The sequence below is a fragment of the Sphaeramia orbicularis genome, chromosome 17, assembly GCF_902148855.1.
Source record: "Sphaeramia orbicularis chromosome 17, fSphaOr1.1, whole genome shotgun sequence".
Taxonomy (NCBI): domain Eukaryota; kingdom Metazoa; phylum Chordata; class Actinopteri; order Kurtiformes; family Apogonidae; genus Sphaeramia; species Sphaeramia orbicularis.
Window position 1 is genome coordinate 32823440 of NC_043973.1, and position 20297 is coordinate 32843736.

At 33.2% G+C, this 20297-nt stretch overlaps 1 protein-coding gene across 1 annotated transcript in view; it reads right to left on the reverse strand.

The window, feature by feature from the left end:
• The window catches only part of fam151a (family with sequence similarity 151 member A), a 22716-nt gene extending 5362 nt beyond the window's left edge, over window positions 1-17354 (reverse strand). Inside the window, 9 exon segments of the mRNA XM_030160610.1 lie at window positions 2375-2514; window positions 2719-2795; window positions 4335-4403; window positions 5936-6017; window positions 6115-6271; window positions 6351-6500; window positions 7580-7720; window positions 15973-16148; window positions 17311-17354. Coding sequence (XP_030016470.1) covers window positions 2375-2514; window positions 2719-2795; window positions 4335-4403; window positions 5936-6017; window positions 6115-6271; window positions 6351-6500; window positions 7580-7720; window positions 15973-16148; window positions 17311-17354 — 1036 coding nt within the window.
• Between the last annotated feature and the right edge of the window lie 2943 nt (window positions 17355-20297).

The following is a 20297-nucleotide window of genomic DNA, read 5'->3' on the forward strand; positions in this document are numbered from 1 at the left end:
CTTTGGCCTCACTGAAGCCAGATTGGAGTTTTGTGAACTGTACTACTTAAGAAGTCTATCTTCTTGTTAAGTTTATATTATATTATTATATATTCAGCTATATTATATTTATGTTCACTTTAAGAGCATCTGTCTGAATCAAGGCTGTCAAACTCATTGTAGTTCAGGGGCCACGTCCCAGCCAGCATGTCCATGTGGGCCCCAGAAGGGTTACATTTGGGTTGCATATAAGGGTCCCATTTAGGTTTCACCGCAGTTTCCATAGTGGCCCCACATGTGTTTGCCCATATCGGAATCAGAATCAGAGACCTGAATATCTCATATTATTTATTCTTCACACTATTTTATCCCACGATATTTATCTTTCATGTCATTTGCACTACTTCTCATGTTATTTGCACAACTTAAATTCTATGTTTTGCAAATATCTTAGTTTGCAATACTTTTTATTTTTCAATGTAAATAACTATGCCTTTTACTGATATTTGTTGTAGTTTTACTGATATTTTTTGTCTGTCTGTAAATTCTTGCACCAAAATGGAGAGCTTTATCTCAGTTTTGCTACATTATATTGTATTGGTACAATGACAATAAAGAGATTCTGATTCTAATTTTGATTCTGATTCTGAGATGGGCAAACACATGTGGGGCCACCATGGAAACTGCGGACAAACCCACATGGGACCCTTATATGCAGCCCAGTTGTAACCCTTCTGGGGCCCACATGGGCATGCTGGCTGGGGTTGAGCCGCATTATGTAATAAATTCCCATTATGTAATAAAAGTTCAAAATGTAATAAGAATGTCACGTCATCTTGTAATAAAGCTGCAATATGTAATAAACTGACGCATTTTGTAATAAACTACCTCAGTGCATTATGTAGTAAATTTTTAGAAGGCGCAGAGAGACGGGGAAGACCGTTCACGTATGGACTGGAGCTGATCTCTGTGACATAAATCGATAAAACATACAATAAATGTTTGCTGTTCAATCTGAGGGCGTCAAGGAACATTTTTCCAAGATCATAAGATACTGTATCAGACACAACTGACACGGCAATTAATCTGTAAACTGTGTGGTTAAAGTTCTGATTCCATTACCTGTAGCTCCTGTGACTAATTTCTTCTAAATTGCTCTGAAATGATATTAATTTGGATTGTTATTACATAATGAACCATGTTATTACATTTTTTTTTTAATAAAAATGTGTCAAGTGCATTTTGTAATACATTTCTCAAATTGTAATAACTTACTACATAATGTGAAAAAATTTACTATATATTGTAATGCGTTGACATGCTTTATTACAAAATGCGTCAGTTAATGTGGTTTTATTACAAGATGACGTGACATTCTTAGTACATTTTGAACTTTTATTACATAATGGGAATTTATTACATAATTACATAATGTGGCTCAACAGGCCATATTCAGCCCAATTTAACCTCAAGTGGGCCGGACTGAAAAAATAATAGCAGAATAACTCATAAATAATGACAACTCCTATTTTTTCTCTTTGTTTTAGTGCAAAAGAAACAAAACCAAAAAAATCAAAAACATTCAATTATGAAAATATTTACATTTACAAACTATCCAAACAAAAAAGATGTGAATAATCTGAAAAAAACTGAAATTTCTTAAGAAAATTAAGTGCAATTTTAAAAATATCAGCTCATACATGTGCATTATGGATCAGTTCTATAAAGGCACAAAACATTCTGTAACAAGCAGAATATTATTAAAATTGCACTTAACTTTCTTGAGACATTTCAAGTTATTCTCATTTTATCGTTAAAGGATAATTTGTTCATGTAAATATTTTCATAATTTAATGTTAGTTTTTGCACTATAACAAGGAGAACATTTTGAAGTTGTCATTATTCATTGGCATAACATGATATTTTTTCCAAATTGAACCAAGAAGATAATTTTTATAGGTTATTATGTTATTATTTTCCTTGAGATCACAATAGCCTGTGTGTGGAACCTGAACTAAAACTAGTTCAACACTCTTGGTTGATTATATCTTCAGTGTAATTTTTACACTATCCAATTTCATCCCGCAGGCTGGATTGGACCCTTTGGTGGGCCGGATTTGGCCCGCGGGCCGCATGTTTGACACCCCTGGTCTAAATGTTATTCTTTCTACAATATTACACTTTCTTTCAGCCTTTCTTTTTCAGGCCTGGATAAAAAACATTATGCGTATTTCAGAAGTGTTTTTGGTTTTAACAGATCTCCTTATGCAGATTTCATCTTAGTTTGATTTCATTTACATTCACAAGTTTCATTATTTTTATATATTTTTTAATAACTTGCTGTGTGAGGGATGGACAGACTATTTGCTGTTTGTTGAGCTCTGTGTCTTCTTACTCGCAGCCTCTTTGAACGCTGACAGTGTCGGCTCATAGATGTCGTAGTAGACTCTGGCTGGGTGTGTGTTATCACGGACAAACAGCAGGTCGCTGACTGTTGGATCTATGGAGGGGCCCTGCCACAAAGTCAGACTGAACCTGGAAAAGCAATCAGGACACAGAAGAAATAAATAACATGAGCAACATGTGGATCTTCACTGTGTTTTGGTATGTAAACAATGTATGTATTAAGTTGGAGATGTTGGTAATAATACTGTAATAAGCATATGTTTTCTTTCACTTTTAAAGAGTATTTCCATAATGTGGTATTAGTATTTGTGTTTGAGTAAAGATGTCTGTTACCGTGACGACCGGCTGAGGAGCCAGCTGAGGTGTTGCCAACCAGTGCGAACAAACAGAGCGTGGACCGGGAATGTCACCTAAAGAGAGGAATCACTGCTCAGAATGGAAGTTTCTGAACTGCAGTAACAGTATTGATGATAAAACTATCATCGGATCTATAAAAACTACTAACAGACTAGATTCACTTTAACACAGGGGTGTCAAACATGTGGCCCATGGGCCAAATCTGGCCTGCCAAAGGGTCCAATCCAGCCCACAGGATGAAAGTGCAAAAATTACACTGAAGATATTAACAGTCAAGGTTGTCCAAACCATTTTAGTTTAGGTTCCACATACAGACCAATGTGATCTGAAGTAAAAATAATAACATGATAACTTTTAAATGATGACAACTACAGATTTTCTTCTTGAAAAATTATGTGACAAAAATATAAGTGAAAAATATAACATTACACTAGCAAAATATTTACATTTACAAAACTATCCTTTCACAATAAAACACAAATAAATGCATAAATAAAAACAAATATGAACAACCTGAAATGTGCAATTTGAACAATATTCTGCCTGTTACTAAATGTTTTGTGCATTTGTAGATCCATTGTGATCTGTAACTTATGTTAATAATAAGCTGAGATGTTGTAGAAATTGTTCTTATTTTAGTTCCAAACTCCAAAATTTGTCACAGTTTTCTGCCTGTTACCAAATGTTTGTTTTAACATTGTGTGTAAATGTACATGTATGAATAATAAGTCAGTGTTTTTCAACCTTGGGGTCGGGACTCCACGTGGGGTCGCCTGGAATTCAAATGGGGTCACCTGAAATTTCTAGTAATTGATAAAGATAAAAATAAAAATAAAAATAAAAAACTTACAAATAAAAATACATGGTGAGTTGACAGAGACAACCACAATCCATAACAGACATGACAAACTGAAGCTGAAACTGCAGCACTGTGGTACTGTTTATCTGTCAAATGTTCATTGTGGTCAGTTTCAGATGCTGCAGCTCTTTCATAATTCATAGTTTGAGTTCTTGTTTGTTCAGTATTAATTGTCCTCCTTGTAAATCACAGCTGGACTGACTGTACATATCCTGACCAAGGAAAATCCAATTCTCACTTTGTGCAGTAATCTACACCTGGATTTACTGCCTCTGTCCATAATAATATACATTATATAGACTAAATGTCATCTAAAATTAATGTTTATTTGCAACATAATATAGCGAATTATTACATGATCAAAAACAAATTAATTTTAGCAAAAAAAGAAAAAAGTCTCTGTTTTAAATGTCTGGGGTCGCCAGAAATTTGTGATGTTAAAATGGGGTCATGAGCCAAAAAAGGTTGGAAACCACTGCAATAAGTTGAGGCATAATGTTATTAAAATTGCACACATTTTTCTGATGAAATTTCAGTTATTTTCAGGTTATTCACATCCTTTTTGTAAAATGTAAATATTTTCATAATTTAATGGGGGGTTTTGAGATCATATTGGGCTGAATGTGGCCCCTGGACCAAAATGAGTTTGACACCCCTGCTTTAACACTAGTAGTTATTGACACTGTCACATCTTAACATTTAATATTAACAGACTGTGTGATGATGTGTTTACCTGTTGTGGAACATCTTTTACTATATCATACATTTCTTCTACCATGGACTTGGTGTAAATGCCACCAATCTGTGAAAACAATGTCATGTTAGTTGTGAGTTATCATCACTGATACCAGCCTGTGAGTAACGGACACATAAACAAAATAATCTCATAAATAAATAAACACATAATCTTTTTTTTTTTTTTTTTTTTTTTTTTTTTACCCGTACAATGCTTCTCTTATTATCAGAATTATTAGGCTATAATGGGTCAGTTCAAATGGTAAAAATTAAAATGAAAATCTACTTGGATCAGTGACTATATCAACTTATATTTTAACCCTTTCACACATGAATTATGAGCACCTTAATCAAGATTTTTTCCCTGAGTGTTTTTATTCCTCTTTAGGCATGAACAAAACAATGTGATTAATTTTTTTTTTTTTTTCTTTAATGAACCAATTTTCATGCAGTTGCAAAAATTTCCACTCAGCTGAAAACCATGCGTTTAATTTTTGAAGCTCAGAAACATGCATTTACTGACATACCGTGTGAAAACTATGAAATAAAAACATTTTTTTTCCTTCTGAGACCCAGCAATGCATTTTTGTCCTCTGTAGGGGACAAAAGTTTGGCAGTTTTACTTGCTGTTCATTGCAAAGAACATTCCATTAAAAAATAAATAAATAAAAATAATTTTAAAGGGGCGACACGGTGGTGCAGTGGTTAGCACTCGTGCCTCACAGCAAGAAGGTCCTGGGTTCGATTCCAACACCAGTCGACGGGGGGTGGGACCTTTCTGTGTGGAGTTTGCATGTTCTCCCCGTGTCTGCGTGGGTTCTCTCCGGGTACTCCGGCTTCCTCCCACCATCCAAAGACATGCACTAATAGGTTAACTGGTTAATCTAAATTACCCATAGGTGTGAATGTGAGAGTGATTGTTTGTCTCTATATGTTCAGCCCTGTGATGAACTGGCGACTTGTTCAGGGTGTACCCCGCCTTCGCCCCTATGTAGCTGGGATAGGCTCCAAGCGACCCCCATGACCCTAGTGAGGATAAAGCGGGTTCAGAAAATGAATGAATGAAAATAATTTTTAAAAATGTATCTGAAAAAAAAACTAACAAAAAAAAAAAAAAAACTTGCATTATGCGGTTTCCAATCAAGACAATTCTTTAATGGAAAAAAGCTAAAATTTTCATGTTCCTGGGTCTCAGGAGGTTAATGCTGCTAATCTGATGTTTTCTCACATTTGAACATACTATAATACTAGTTTTTACTCACTCAGATAATATACAAAAAAAACCCTTCTTTGTTTAAAAAAAAAACAAAAAAACAAAAAAACTCTGCTGATTACAGTCTAATAACAATTAGTGATTTAGATAAAAGAACAGGAAAGTTACTGGAATGTCAGTGTGTGGGATAATGCATAAGTGTCCACTGTGTTGGCTGATATGGAACTAAAACAACCAAACCCATGAATATACAAGAGTACATCTACAGAAGAACTGTCCACTGGAGTGACCACTGTGCATGAAAGGGTTAAGAAACAAAAAACAATTTGCCAAAGTGCTGTATATTGTACCATATGTGTTGCATTATACTATAGTTATATAATTGCCAGTTGGTTGAGATAATGTCATACCTTCCATCCAAGAGACAAAGTCACATCTGGAAACTTCTGGTTGACCAGCTCTAAAAATCTGGAGTATGTAATGAAAAAAAAAAAACCATTAGCACTTCGCCTATATGTGTCTGTGTTATAAAATAATGAAGCTTAAAAAACTCTAAGTGCTTGACCTGGTTCCATTGACTGGAGACACTGGCACTGATGGACCTCTGAGGATGTCTGCATTCAGCCACACAGGCCTGTTTATTCCTCTGCTGTTGTTATAGCGCCTCAGGAGGTCTAAGGACAAACCCACTGACTCGATGTTCTTAAAATCCAATTTGATGCCTGCAGAAAGATGTGAGGATTCAAAACCTGCGCTCAGATTATTAACCTCCTCAGACTGACATTAAGACTTCCTGGGCACCTTTTTTTGAGGATAACACGGCATCTAACCACTGGTCCAGGGTGTTGTCACTGTAAATATCAGGAGGGTGGGCCATGATGGGGATCGGCGCCACATTCGGTGTCCCGTAACCCTCCAGAGTGACGTCAGCCTCCAGGATCATAACGTCACCTGAGGAACGACACAAAGGGTTAACTGTGTGATGTTGTAAAGCTCATACTATAGATCAGGGGTCTCAAACATGCAGCCTGGGGGCCAAATGTACACTTAAAATAAGACATAATCACCTAAGGGCAACTTTACTGTGAGATATACACTCTCAAAAACAGAGGTACCAGCTTGTACTTAAAAGGGTACAAATGCTTGTCTCTGGGGGTGTACTTTTTTCAGAGACATTTCTGTACCCTTTCAAAATGGTCCATTTTTGTACCTTAAGTACTTTACATAGAAAGAAAACTGTCATATAGTTGATAGTGCCATGATGTTTAAAGTTTGAACCAGTGGCCTAATTGAGAAAAAAATAAATAAAATAAACAACATAGGCAAGCTACGACATCAAGACATGGAGGTGTGAGTGAAAACTTGATAAAACAGAGATTATGGCAATAATCAGAGGTTCTAATAAGAGAAATAAATTATTAGGCTATTATCATTGAGCTAATTGGGCTATTAAATTAAAACACAAATTATTATTAAGTATAATATAGAGTAATTACAGTATGATATATAATAAATAATGTGCTCAGCCTAATGTTTGAACTATAATTAGTCCTACTGTTCAGTTCTCCTAGCCTATAGCCTATTCTCATGGTCTACACACAGTTTTTAATGCTGCAGGGTACCTTATAGTACACATTTGTACTTTACAGAACTTTGGACCCTTTTTCATAGTCTAAAGGTGCAATTCTGGCCTCCTAAAGACCAATATTGTACTTTTGAGAGAACATTCTTAAAAAAATGTACGTATAGGTACATAAATACTCTGATCTCATACCTCTATTTTTGAGAGTGCAAGAACTTATTTTTAGACAATAGATCTGGAAAATCTTATTTCAAGAAATCTTACCAAGATAATTTTCACTTGTTCCATTGGCAGATTTTTTTTGCCTAATTCAAGATTTTCTTTTTGCTTAATTCAAGCAAAAAAAAAAAATCGGCCAATGGAACAAGTGAAAATTATCTTGGTAAGATTTAGATTTTTGCAGCATGGGTCTTTATGGGTTCATCTTAATAATGGTGTGTGTTCTTACTTGCCAGAGCCTTGTTCATTTCAGCCTTGTTGTTGGCTCTGTGAAACCAGGTGGCCAACAGTCCATCATGGTGACTGATGTCACCTGACTGAATCAGGTAATCCAACATGTCTCCTCCAGTGGCAAACGAAGGGGTGGAAACTGAAGAACACAGACTGTATGTAAGTATTGGACCATACATGTATTTATAGGACCATAAAACCAAAGCATCCTGGAAACACCCCAAAAAAATCACCATGTATTTACTATTATTTGAATACAACTGTATACCTCCACACCGATGCACTATTGTTTTTACTTCACTACATTTGTCTTAGAACTTTATCATATTTCTGCTTTTCACCTTCTCCTTACCATGTATCTTTAAGTGTTTTCATATTAAACTTTTAATAAACTGAAGGGTAAAGTCTCCCATTACCTTTCCTTTTGAAGACAAATAAACTCTTTAAACCCTATTGGATTCACTGGAAACACATTTCACAAAACTGGAACATGATTCTCACAGCGACGCTACAAACGAACCACATATAAAGTCGTTAAAATGAGCTCAAATACAAATAGTTACAACAGTAAAATGCAGCATAGACATTAACCCTTTCATGCAAGAATTATAAGAGCCTTAATCAAGATTTTTTACCTGAGTATTTTTATTTTTCTTTAGGCATGAAAAAAACAATGTGATTGCCAATTTTTTACGGACCTATTTTTCATGGAGTTACAAAAATATCCACTCAGCTGGATATCACACATTTAATTTTTGAAGCAAAAAAAAAAACGCATTTACTGGCATACAGTGTGAAAACTATGACATAAAATCATTTTTAATGTGTCTCCTCACATTTTAACACACCATAATACTAGTTATTAGTCAGATATTATGAAAAAAAATGTTCTTGTAAAAAAAAACCAAAAAAACAAAAACAAAAACCCTGTTAATTACAGTCTAATAACAATTAGTATTTGATTTACACTCAAATATGTTACTGCAGATCAGATTTATCAAGAACAGCAAAGTTACAGTAATGGTATGAATGTTAGTGTATGAATGATGCACCTCACTGCAAAAATCTCAATCTTACCAAGTGTATTTTTTATCTCATTTCATTCAAAATATCTCATCACACTTAAAATAAGACATAATCACCTAATTAGTAACTTTTCAGTGAGATATAAGAACTTATTTTTAGACAACAGAGCTTGAAAATGTTATTTCAAGAACTCTTACCAAGATCATTTTCACTTGTTCCATTGGCAGATTTTTTTGTTTGAATTAAGCAAAAAAAATCTTGAATTAAGTAAAAAAAAAATCTGCCAATGGAACAAGTGAAACAGAGTTGAATAGCTGTCCACTGTAGTGACCTCTATGCATGAAAGGGTTAATACAGCAGTAAAATGAAACCAAAACCATCAAACACTGACAGGGAGTGTTTTACTGCACATTTAACTACATTACTGCAACACTTTTTACTGTCGCACATTTTACTGACGATACTTACTTTGCGATAAGGCATTTCCAATGAATCCAGTAGGTTTTAAAGGGTTTATTTAGCTTAAAAAGGAAATGTATTGTCTTTGTCCTTAATGCTAGAATTCATCCTTCAGTTTATTAAACATTTGAAGTGAATACATTTAAAGATACATGGTTAGATGAGGATGAAAAGCAGGAATCTGATGAGCAACATAGTTTTGAATGACAGGGTCCCAGCTATCGCATGGTAAAATATAAAATTTAATAATGAAATCAACTTAAGGCTTCCCAAATGCTGTAATTAATGAAGCATGATGAGTTGAGCAGATGTCAGCATGTGGCCCAAGAGTTTACAAGAGTTGCTGCTGAGCTTGTTAACCACCTGTATTTTTGTTGTGTTTGAACTTAAAACAAAGATAAGTCATTATATTTAAATTTTACTTTATTTACTGTGGAAAAATTTCAGGGAGCTATTTATTTAAGCTTTTACTCAACTTTATAAGAGATGTTTCTGAGTCTAGGAAGTCCATGCACTTCTGGAGCTATTAATTTCTATTTGTTTGATTAAATAAACATGCTTTAGGCATTTAAACGAAGTTCAGTGTTTGCATTATTAAACATTTTTGATGCTAATTTTTACACTTTTACTGCAAATGAATATTGGCTCCAAATATCGGTTATCGGCCTCCTTTGACTACTAATAATCGGTATCGGTATCGTCCCTGAAAAACCCATATCGGTCGATCTCTAGTAAAGTCATACAACACATATAGTGGAGTACAAACTCTATGAGATGTAGTGGAGTAGAAGTATGTAGTAATATTCAAGTAAAACTAAACAAACCTTATAAAGTAGTTCAAAGGAAGTCAAAACACTAGCCGCTACAACAGTAAAATGAAAGCAAAAACATGACAGGGACTGTTTGACAGCACAATTACTACTTTTACTGTCACACTTCAAGCACGTTTTGCTGGTAATATGTAACTACATTTACAACTTTTACTTGCGTGTTTTATAATGTAGTACCAGTACTTTTACATAAAGGGTCATGTCTACCTCTGAACATGACCAGTGTCCTGTCCTCACTGGTTACTGTTTAATGAACCCACTCTTATCATCATTTGCTGATACTGATAAAGACTCAACATCTCTGAGGTGTTTTGTTCATTTACAACTCCAATAACACAGTATAAAATATTTCTGACATATGACAGTTTATGTGCTCATGTAACAGCTACTACAGGGGTTGGACAAAATAATGGAAACACCTTCTATGATGCCACAATGTTAGGTGTTTCCATTATTTTGTCCAACCCCTGTATATCGACTAGAATCCAGTACTGTAATGAGTGAGTTGATTTGACTGATTATTTCTAATTCAGTAACATTTCACATGTTAGATCACAGGTGTCAAACATGCGGCCCGGGGCCCGCCAAAGGGTCCAATCTGGCCCCTGGGATGAATTTGTGAAATGCAGAAATTACACTGATATTAGCAATCAAGGATGTTCAAATCATTCAGGTCAATTCAATCTCAAGTGGGTCAGAACCAGTAAAATACTATCATAATAACCTATAAATAATGAAAACTACAATTTTTCTCTTTGTTGTAGTGTAAAAAAAAAAAGTAAAATTACACAAAAATGTTTACATTTACAGACTAGCCTTTAACAAAAAATGTGAATAACCTGAAATTTCTTAAGAGAAGTCTGTGGAACTGTACCAAAACTCTGCCTGTTACTAAATGTTTTGTGTATTTGTAGATCCACTGTGATCTGTAAGTGGTGATGCACATGTATAAATGATAAACTAAGGCCTAATATTGTTAAAATTGCACTTATTTTTCTTAAGAATTTTCAGGTTCATATTTCTTCATATTATGTTCAAGTACGATTTGTAGATGTAAACATTTTCATTACGGAATTTGACTTTTTTCACTCAAAAACAGAGAAAAATACTTTGGAGTTGACATTATTTATCAGTTCTTATCCTATTATTTCTAGTATTTTACTAGTCCGGCCCACTTTAGATCATATTAGGCTGGATGTGGCCCCTGAACTAAAATGAGTTCAACCCCCCTGTATTAGATGAACTGAACTAAGTGTTCTACAAAATCCCTCTAAATCCTTAAAGGAGACAGACTACTGACCCCTAGGGGGGGGGTATGCAGGCTTGCAAGGGGGGCATGGCATCACTCCTGTGTATTTTTTATTTTTTTTCTTCAGGTTAGAACATGTAGCAGGTGGAACTAATGTTTTAGCGTTGGAGCACCCGGACTCATTTTAGGGACGTACAACAAACAAATCTACTGCCATAGTGATCTGTCACTAGACTAGACAAAGAGTTTAGGTTTAGAGAATGGACGAGGATTGGACTGGAAAAGAAAAATGTGCAATGTTTCAGTTTTTGTACAGTTTGCACTTTAATGTTCTGAGATGTGCAATGGAAACAGGCTCATTGCAGCCGCTGATATTGTTCAAGTGTTCATCTTTGTTTCCAAAATTAGTTTGTTGTTCTAAAAAAAGTAACTTTATTGTCATAGTCGTAAGATAATTGGACATTTCCTGTTTTTATTTGGAAAAATATTGTCTCAGGGGGCAGTCTGGTTGAGTTTATTGTATTGTTCAAGCAAAAATCTAAGTTATTTTTAATTTGAACAACAAATTATTCAAGGAAAAGCAAAAAGTATTGTTACGATATTGATGTTTCTTTCAATAAAAGTTAGAATTGCACCACAGGTACAATATTGTTGGGGTTGAGGAGGGTCTGGAGATTTTTTTGTCCTCTAAAGGGTGGCCAGAGAGAAAAAGATTAAGAACCACTGATCTAAAGCAAAGTCAATGAAAATACCTTTAAAGGTTACAGAGACTGACACTGATGAAGAAGTTGTCAAAAAATAAATAAATAAATAAAGGCGTTAAGGGTCTCAGCAGTGATGGAAGGAGAACATTTACTTGAGTAAACTGATCAAAAAATGTACATTATAGGTAATTTTTTTCAGAAAAGTCCTACTTATACAAGTATGAACAGCAAAATATACTGTTTTCAGTCTGTTGTTTGGTCCCTCTGATATTATTATATTATCAATAAGAAAACATCACCATATTAGTGTTGTATCTGCTGGAGGTGGAGCTACCTTTAACTACTAAACAGTTTCCTTGATACCAAATAAACAGAAAGACTCATTAAATGTTTATATAATCTTGAGATATTAGATTACATGAACATTTACTGAAATGAAACCATGACAGAATTTTCAGACAGAAAAATCCCTATTTGTTGGTGCTGTTAACAATTCGTAACCGTCTGAAATGTGAACTGACTTCACATGGTTTTTTGTTAGACTTTACCAGACAAAAAGGCCAGAAACTACTGGTTTAATCTTAAAGGTGCAGTATTTTTAACAGCTTGTTTTATGATCCATTCTATTAAATCTTCAACGTAAAAATTATCAGACAAACAAGATGCAGTGGAGTAGAAGAATGAAGCCTTTACTTAAGTTAAGATGAAATACTTCCAGGTTGGACTTCACTAACATTCTTGAATACATGTACTATTTAGCTGCTTTCCACCATTGGCCCTTTAGCAACAGAAAATCCTACATTTCCCATAATGCAAACCCATTTTTTCTATTAAATCATTTTGAAAGCAGCTGACTGTTTGACCATGAAGCACTTTGTTGCCTGGTAAAGAATCTCTGACATATTATCTCAATAAATGTAATAGTGTATTTTACCAAATGAACTTTGACCCTCCTGAAAGCAGCATCTGAACCATCATCATATGCTTCATGTCAGAACACAACCTGCTTTCTTTGTTTTAATATCTATTACATAATTATTATATAAAGCCCTCAGGTCTAGAAACCATAAATATATTATTGGACTCTATAGCTATAAATGTTAGGATAGTGTTATTAATTTATGATGGTTTAGATTTTGACAACATGCAGCCCAACAGCAGTTGTTTTCCATCTTTAGTAAATTATTTATTAATCTTTTTGACCTTGAATACAGCTTTAAATCAGTATTAGTACCTCACAAATGCAAAGCGCTAACGACTACTGCACAGTTTTAGGCAGCCTTTATATTTGTTGTTTTTGCAGTATTGAAATGAACATGCATATTTATTTCTCAGCCTCTTTTCTTCAGATACAACAAAAAAATACAGGAAATATGTACACAGCCTTAAAAGACACACAAAAAACAGAATTAAGTGGGTTCTGATGATAAATCCACAGACGTGTGTTATGTGTTGTGGTGTTATATGCCATTTCTCTCATTATGTGTTATGTTGTGATTGTTGTTGTAATTGAAAATAAATTACTAATTACATCATATAAAACAATTAAAATGGGTTTCTGGTAAACTTCAGTCAGAGTTTTTTTTTTTTTTTTTTTACATTGAGTTCTTGTTTCACCAAACAGATTTTTTAACAGTTCATTAGTTTAGCTACTTTGTAAAACTGATGATGTCTGTTTACTGCACTTTTATAATTTAAACTCTGACAATATATTGAGCTAACAGCTTAATTTTCAATATATCTGATTAAAAGCGACCCAATAAAGTAGACAATAAATAACAAACAGTTAAAATAATAACACCTCAACAACTGCAAGAATTAAAAAGAAGAAAAATCTAGTAGTCTAGCAACTAGTTCCATGATGATCCAAATCAGGGGTGTCAAACATGCAGCCCGGGGGCCAAATCCGGGTCCAAAAGGTTCATTCTGGCCCCTGGGATGAATTTGTGAAATACAAAAATTACACTGAAAATATTAACAATCAAGGATGTTCAAATAATTTTAGGTCAATTAATTCTAAAGTGGATCAGACCAGTAAAATACTATCATAATAAACTACAAATAATGAAAACTGCAAATTTGTCTCTTTGTTTTAGTGTAAAAATGTAAAATTACTCAAAAATGTTCACATTTACAGACTAGTCTTTTACAAAAAAAAAAGTGAATATCTGAAATATCTTAAGAGAAGTATGTGAATTTTAATAATATATTCCCTGTTATTAAATGTTTGGTGTATTTGTAGATCCACTGTGATCTCTAAGTTGCGACTCACATGTATAAGTGATAAACTAAGGCGTAATATTGTTGAAATTGCACTTATTTTACTAAAGAATTTTCAGGTTCATATTTGTTCATGTTATGTTCAAGTACAATTCGTAGATCTAAACATTTTAATTATGGAATTTTAAGTGTATTTTTGCGTGTATTGTAGGATATTTAAGCATATTAAAGTGTATTTTTGCGTGTATTGTAGGATATTTAAGCATATTAAAGTGTATTTTTGTGTGTATTGTAGGATTTTTGAGCATAATTAAGTGTTTTGTTTTTTTTTTACGGAATTTACTTTTTTCACTCAAAAGTTCTTATCCTATTATTTATATTATTTTACTGGTCCGGCCCACTTTATATCATATTAGGCTGGATGTGGCCCCTGAACTAAAATGAGTTTGACAGCCCTGATCTAAATAAAGCTGCAATTTAATACTATTAAATGTGTGTATGTGATTAAAGCTCAACCAGTAGAATCATAGGAGTAAAAACAGTTAAACCTTTATAAATAAATAATATCCAGTGTCTAATATGTCTTCATTGAGATAATGATGAATACTGTAATTACACTATTGGAATATTTTTTTGTTTGTTTTCAGACACATTCCTCTTTTTTCCCCTGTTTATACACAGTATCAATAATCACCTTTGACAAGGTACAATGATTACATACTGAGTCCCGGTTACACTTTATCTATTGAGAATAAATTATATTGTCACAATCACTTTGTGAGAAGAAGTAAACACATTGGTAACACTTTACTTGAAGGTCTAGTTTATAATGCATTAAGTGCACATTCATAAGACATTATAATGCATTTATAATGCATTATAAAAGTCATTACAACAGTTTATGATCATGTACAACAACTTATACCAAGGTTAATAAAGTATTATAAGTGTAGGCCTAATGTATTATAAATTCAGCTTTCATTATGTTTTATACATCCATACCAAAGTGACAACAGTGTTTGAAGGAAGAATCTCAAATCTTCAGTTACAGAACACATTCTAACCATCAGAACTGTAACCAGTTATAAAGACACAGAGAACTGCTGCAACATGTTGTTTCTGGAACTGAATAATGCCTTAGAAACATCAATAATAATAATAGCTTAAGTTCTAATAAGTTACAGGCTGACTTTAAGAGCTTTTAGTAAAGTGACAACACTGTCTAAGGTTATTAGCAGTTGTATGATATTATAACACAAGTCTGATGACGTATGAGCAGTATCTGCTGGCTCTAAGTAAAGTGTAAGTCAAAAAATTATATATCAAAGTGTTCTTAATAACTCTTTATTTTGCAAAAACAAAAAAACATTAAAAGAACAGAGACAGTAAATAGAAGTGTTACTCGTTGCTTTGTACATAAATAAAAAATAATGTGGCAGCTCTAAATCTTTAATTCAAACACATACTTTTTTTTTTTTTTTTTAAATAAATATGAAATCCCTAAAATAGATGGGTATAGGGACCAGTGACAAAACCTAAAAAAAGTTCCCCTCCTAAAAAAATAAATTCCTTCACACTGCTTTGGTATGGCTGTATAAAACATAATGAAAGCTGAATTTATAATACATTAGGCCTACACTTATAATACTTTATTAACCTTGGTATAAGTTGTTTTACATGACCATAAACTGTTGTAATGACTTTTATAATGCATTATAAATGCATTATAATGTCTGATGAATGTGCGCTTAATGCATTATAAACTAGACCTTCAAGTAAAGTGTTACCAAAATATTTTATTCCACCTTTATGGGCAGCCTGATTTCCAGTATGTAACACCAACATAAAATCAATCTGAGTACAGCAGTAGTGTGTAGTTAAACAGACATGTGTATCATGTGACATGTACCTGGCTTTTTGGTGAGCACCACTGATGGGACGATTATGATAATGAGCAGAAGGACGACTCCAACGGCCGCTGATATGATAATCAGCTGGGTTTTGGTTAAACATCCCAGATAATTATCAGATTCTTCTTTATTCCGTCTTCCGCCTGGATGGTTAGTCGGTTGCCTTGTCCTGGAAACACAGAATAACACAGAAGAATTCACCAGGTGTGTGTATGTGATCAGACAGACAGCATATCAGAGTATTATCTGTCTATGGCAGGGCTGTCAAACTCATTTTAGTTCAGTTCCACATTCAGCCTAATTTGATCTGCAGTGGGCCGGACCAGTAAAACAATAACAGAATAATATAGAAATCATGTCAACTCCAAATTTTCTTCTATGTTTTAGAGCGAAAAAAGTAAAATTATGTGATGACAATGTTTGCATCTACGAACTATCCTTTAAAACAATGTGAATAACATGAACAAACTGAAATTCTTAAGTGCAATTTTAACAATATTATGTCTCAGTTTATCATTTACACATGTAAATTACACCTTACAGATCACAGTGGATCAACAAACACACAAAACATTTAATAAAGAGGCAGAATTTTGGTTAACTTACACTTCAAATATTTCAAATTTTTCATATTTGTTCAGGTTATTCGTGTTTTTTGTGAAATGATAGTTTGTTTTAGTGTAAATACAGTAAAATGACATGAAAATGTTTACATTTACAACAAAAACATTTGGAGTTGTGAGTATTTATAGGTTATTATGATAGTATTTTACTGATCTAACCCACTGGAGATTAAATTGGTCTGTATTTGGAACCTGAACGAAAATGATTAATATCTTCAGTGCAATTTTTACATTTCACAAATTAATCCCATGGACTGGACTGGACCCTTTGGTGGGCCGGATTTGGCCCCCGGGTCGCATGTTTGACACTATGAAAAATTCATCATTAGGATTGGAAACAGTAAAAAATATGTATAAAACATGACACTACTATGCTTTGTGAAAATCAAATTTATGTATTCATCAAATTAAACAGAAGTGAAATCAGTGGTTGTTTTCAGATTTTTTGGTGTCTGGAGTCTGAAAAGAATTTTCTACGTAACTACTGAGCCATCATAAAATATCTTCAGTCATGGTCTGAACAGGGGCAGTGTAAAAGAACGAAGCAGTGATGATTCTAAGGCCCATGACTGACAGTGGACCTTGAACATAGTAAATAATTAGCCAACTTTTCTAAGGAAAATTATTAACTTATCAAAATAAAAGAATGTTCATGTCTATGGTGAAGCTGTCATATTGAGTGTTTTTTAGTTGTTTTTTTTCACATACCTGTTCTGCTGTTCCCCTCGCTGAGCGTCTTGTCTGTCCCCCATCTTCTTTCTGGTCCTTCTGCTGAACTCAAACAAACAGTCGATTGTCTGAGTTTAACAAAGAATTTATATAAAGCACTGCAGTCAAACAGAAACCATTTCACCCTTTTTTATACAAGCCTTATCTCCAGAGCAGAGATGAAGGTAATTTCACTGATAAGGAGAGCGTGTTCTGTGTTAGTATCATTTTCTTCTTCTCAGCCTTGACAGATCTGCTCTGAACTCTGTTCAAAGGCCAAAGGTGGGCAGAAGAAACACCTGCTGCAGTGTGATGTGTCTGACCATCCTTTCAATAATCAGACCCATTTATCAGAGTGATCAGTGTAATCAGCGAAATCAAGGGCAGTGATGAGTTTATGTCTGTTTACAGATGAGGTCCTGCGTGTCTACAGCTGCAGACCACTTAGATAACAGCTGAGTACATAGTTAGAATCGTTTTGTTTTCAGACGGACTTCTCTTTTTATTCACATTTATACACACCAGTATCACCTTTGACCAGGTGCAATGATCACACACTGAGTCCCAGTTACACTTTATCTATCAAGAGTAAATCAAACTAAATTAAACTATTAAATAATTTACAGTTTGAATGAATACCTTAGTGGAAATGACACATTTTTTTATCTCCTGGGAAATGTTGATACATATGACTTTATTAACAATGTAGTTGACTGTACACCCACCCAACTGAAATGAATTAACCCTTTCATGCATGACTTATGAGAACCTTTAGGCAAGATTTTTTTCTTGAGTGTTTTTATTCCCCCTTAGGCATGACAAAAAAACAATGTGATTGATCTTTTTTTCATGGAGTTACAAAAATGTCCATGCATTTAATTTCTGAAGTAAAGAAACGTGTGTTTAAAATCCAATATCAGAAAGTACGGAAGAGAATTAGAGTCACTGGAAAAAATACAATAAATTAAGGTCCAATATGTATTTCTAATTATTATTAGAAGAAAAAAAGTCAGAAGTCTGAAATTAAAGTCAAAATTCAGAGAAAAAGTCAGAATTCAGAGAAAAAAGAATTCTGAGATTAAAGTCAGAATTCTGAAGAAAAAAAAAAAAGTCAGAATTCTGAGATTAAAGTCAGAATTCTGACTTTATTTCTCAGAATAATAATACAAAAAATATATATTACACCTTTTTTATTTTCCAGCGGCCCCTAATCCTCTTCTATAAGAAAGTGATATGAAAACAATGAAATAAAAACATTTTTTAATACAGCTAATCTGATATTTTCTCACATTTTAACATATTCTAATGCTAGTTATTACTCATTTAATGGAGATAATATGCAAAAAAACCTTTGTGTCTAACAAAAAACAAGAGGTTTACACTCAAACATGTTAGTGCAGATCAGTTTTATCAAGAGCAGCAAAGTGACAGTAATGGTCTGAATGTCAGTGTATGGGATGGTGCATGAGTGTCCACTGTGTTGGCTGATATGAAACTAAAACAACAAAACCCATGAATATACAAGAGAACAGCTGGAGAAGAACTGTCCACTGGAGTGACCACTGTGCATGAAAGGGTTAATTAGGTTTTAATTTCAAATGCATAGTAGTAAAGCTTAACCTTTAAGGGTTTTGTCAATTTTCATTTAGTAATAACATAATAAAATATGTAGTAGAAAGTAAACAAAGAATCATTTGATAATATTCTATGAAAAATTCATCATTAGGATTGGAAACAGTAAAAGAAAATGTGTACCAAACATGACACTACTATGCTTTGTGAAAATCAAATATATGTATTCATCAAATTAAACAGAAGTGAAATCAGTGGTTGTTTTCAGATTTTTTGGTGTCTGGAGTCTGAAAATCATTTTCTACGTAACTACTGAGCCATCATAAAATATCTTCAGTCATGGTCTGAACAGGGGCAGCGTAAAAGAATGAAACAGTGATGATTCTAAGAGCCCATGACGGACAGGGGCTCCAAAAAACAGGAAATAATTTGTCAGCGTTTTTAAGGAAAATTATTAACGTATCACAATAAAAAAAATGTTTCCTTCACAAGGTACTGATACACATTTGTTTCCTTGCATTATTTTTGTTTATTTTTGGCAGAAAAGAATAGAATCCAGTCCCAAAGGTATTATTGCACACACTATTTATTTCATAATTATACAGTATTCTTATATTCCACATAATGATCCACAGGTGAATCAATATTACTCATTGGATCCTGGTCAGTTTTAATCATGATGCTATTTTAAGTGGTTTAAAGGATATATTACCAAGTATATCTTTGCATTCTACAGATCCGGTGGGGCTTTGACACATATGTGCTGATAATATCTAGTTTAAATATGGATATATGAATATATTATTACTATATAGGACAATATAGAATATTACATGTATTTATTTTATATATGTATATGTGTTTTTGATTGTTTTTTGTTTGTTTTGTTTTTGCTTTTTTTTTTTTTTTTTTTTTTTTTTTTTTAAGTTTTTTTAATATCTGGTAGGAAAAGTTGTAAATAGGTATTATCATATTAGTGTATATGGGTAAAAGGATGTGTGATATTGTTATACTAGTATTATTGTTGCTGTTGTAATTATTATTATTATTATATTCATACAAAATAATAATTGCTATATAATGATCACAAGGAATAGAAATTGGGGATAGGAGTATATAAGTTTTACTTCTTCCTACTCCTTTTCGAGCATGTATAATTTAATTTCATTAGTTTTAGTTTTGTTATTATTTTTATTTTTATTTTTATTTTTATTATTTATTTATTATTTGCCATTACTATTAATATTTATTTAATTATTTTGTTGTTTGTTTGCTTATCAATCATTTATGTACCAGTACTTATATTTTGTTGGTTGATTTTTGTTTTGATTTCACTGTCTACATGTTCGAAAAAAGATTTCATTCATTCATTCATTCATTCATTCATTCAGATCCAGGACCATGTGGAGGTGAGA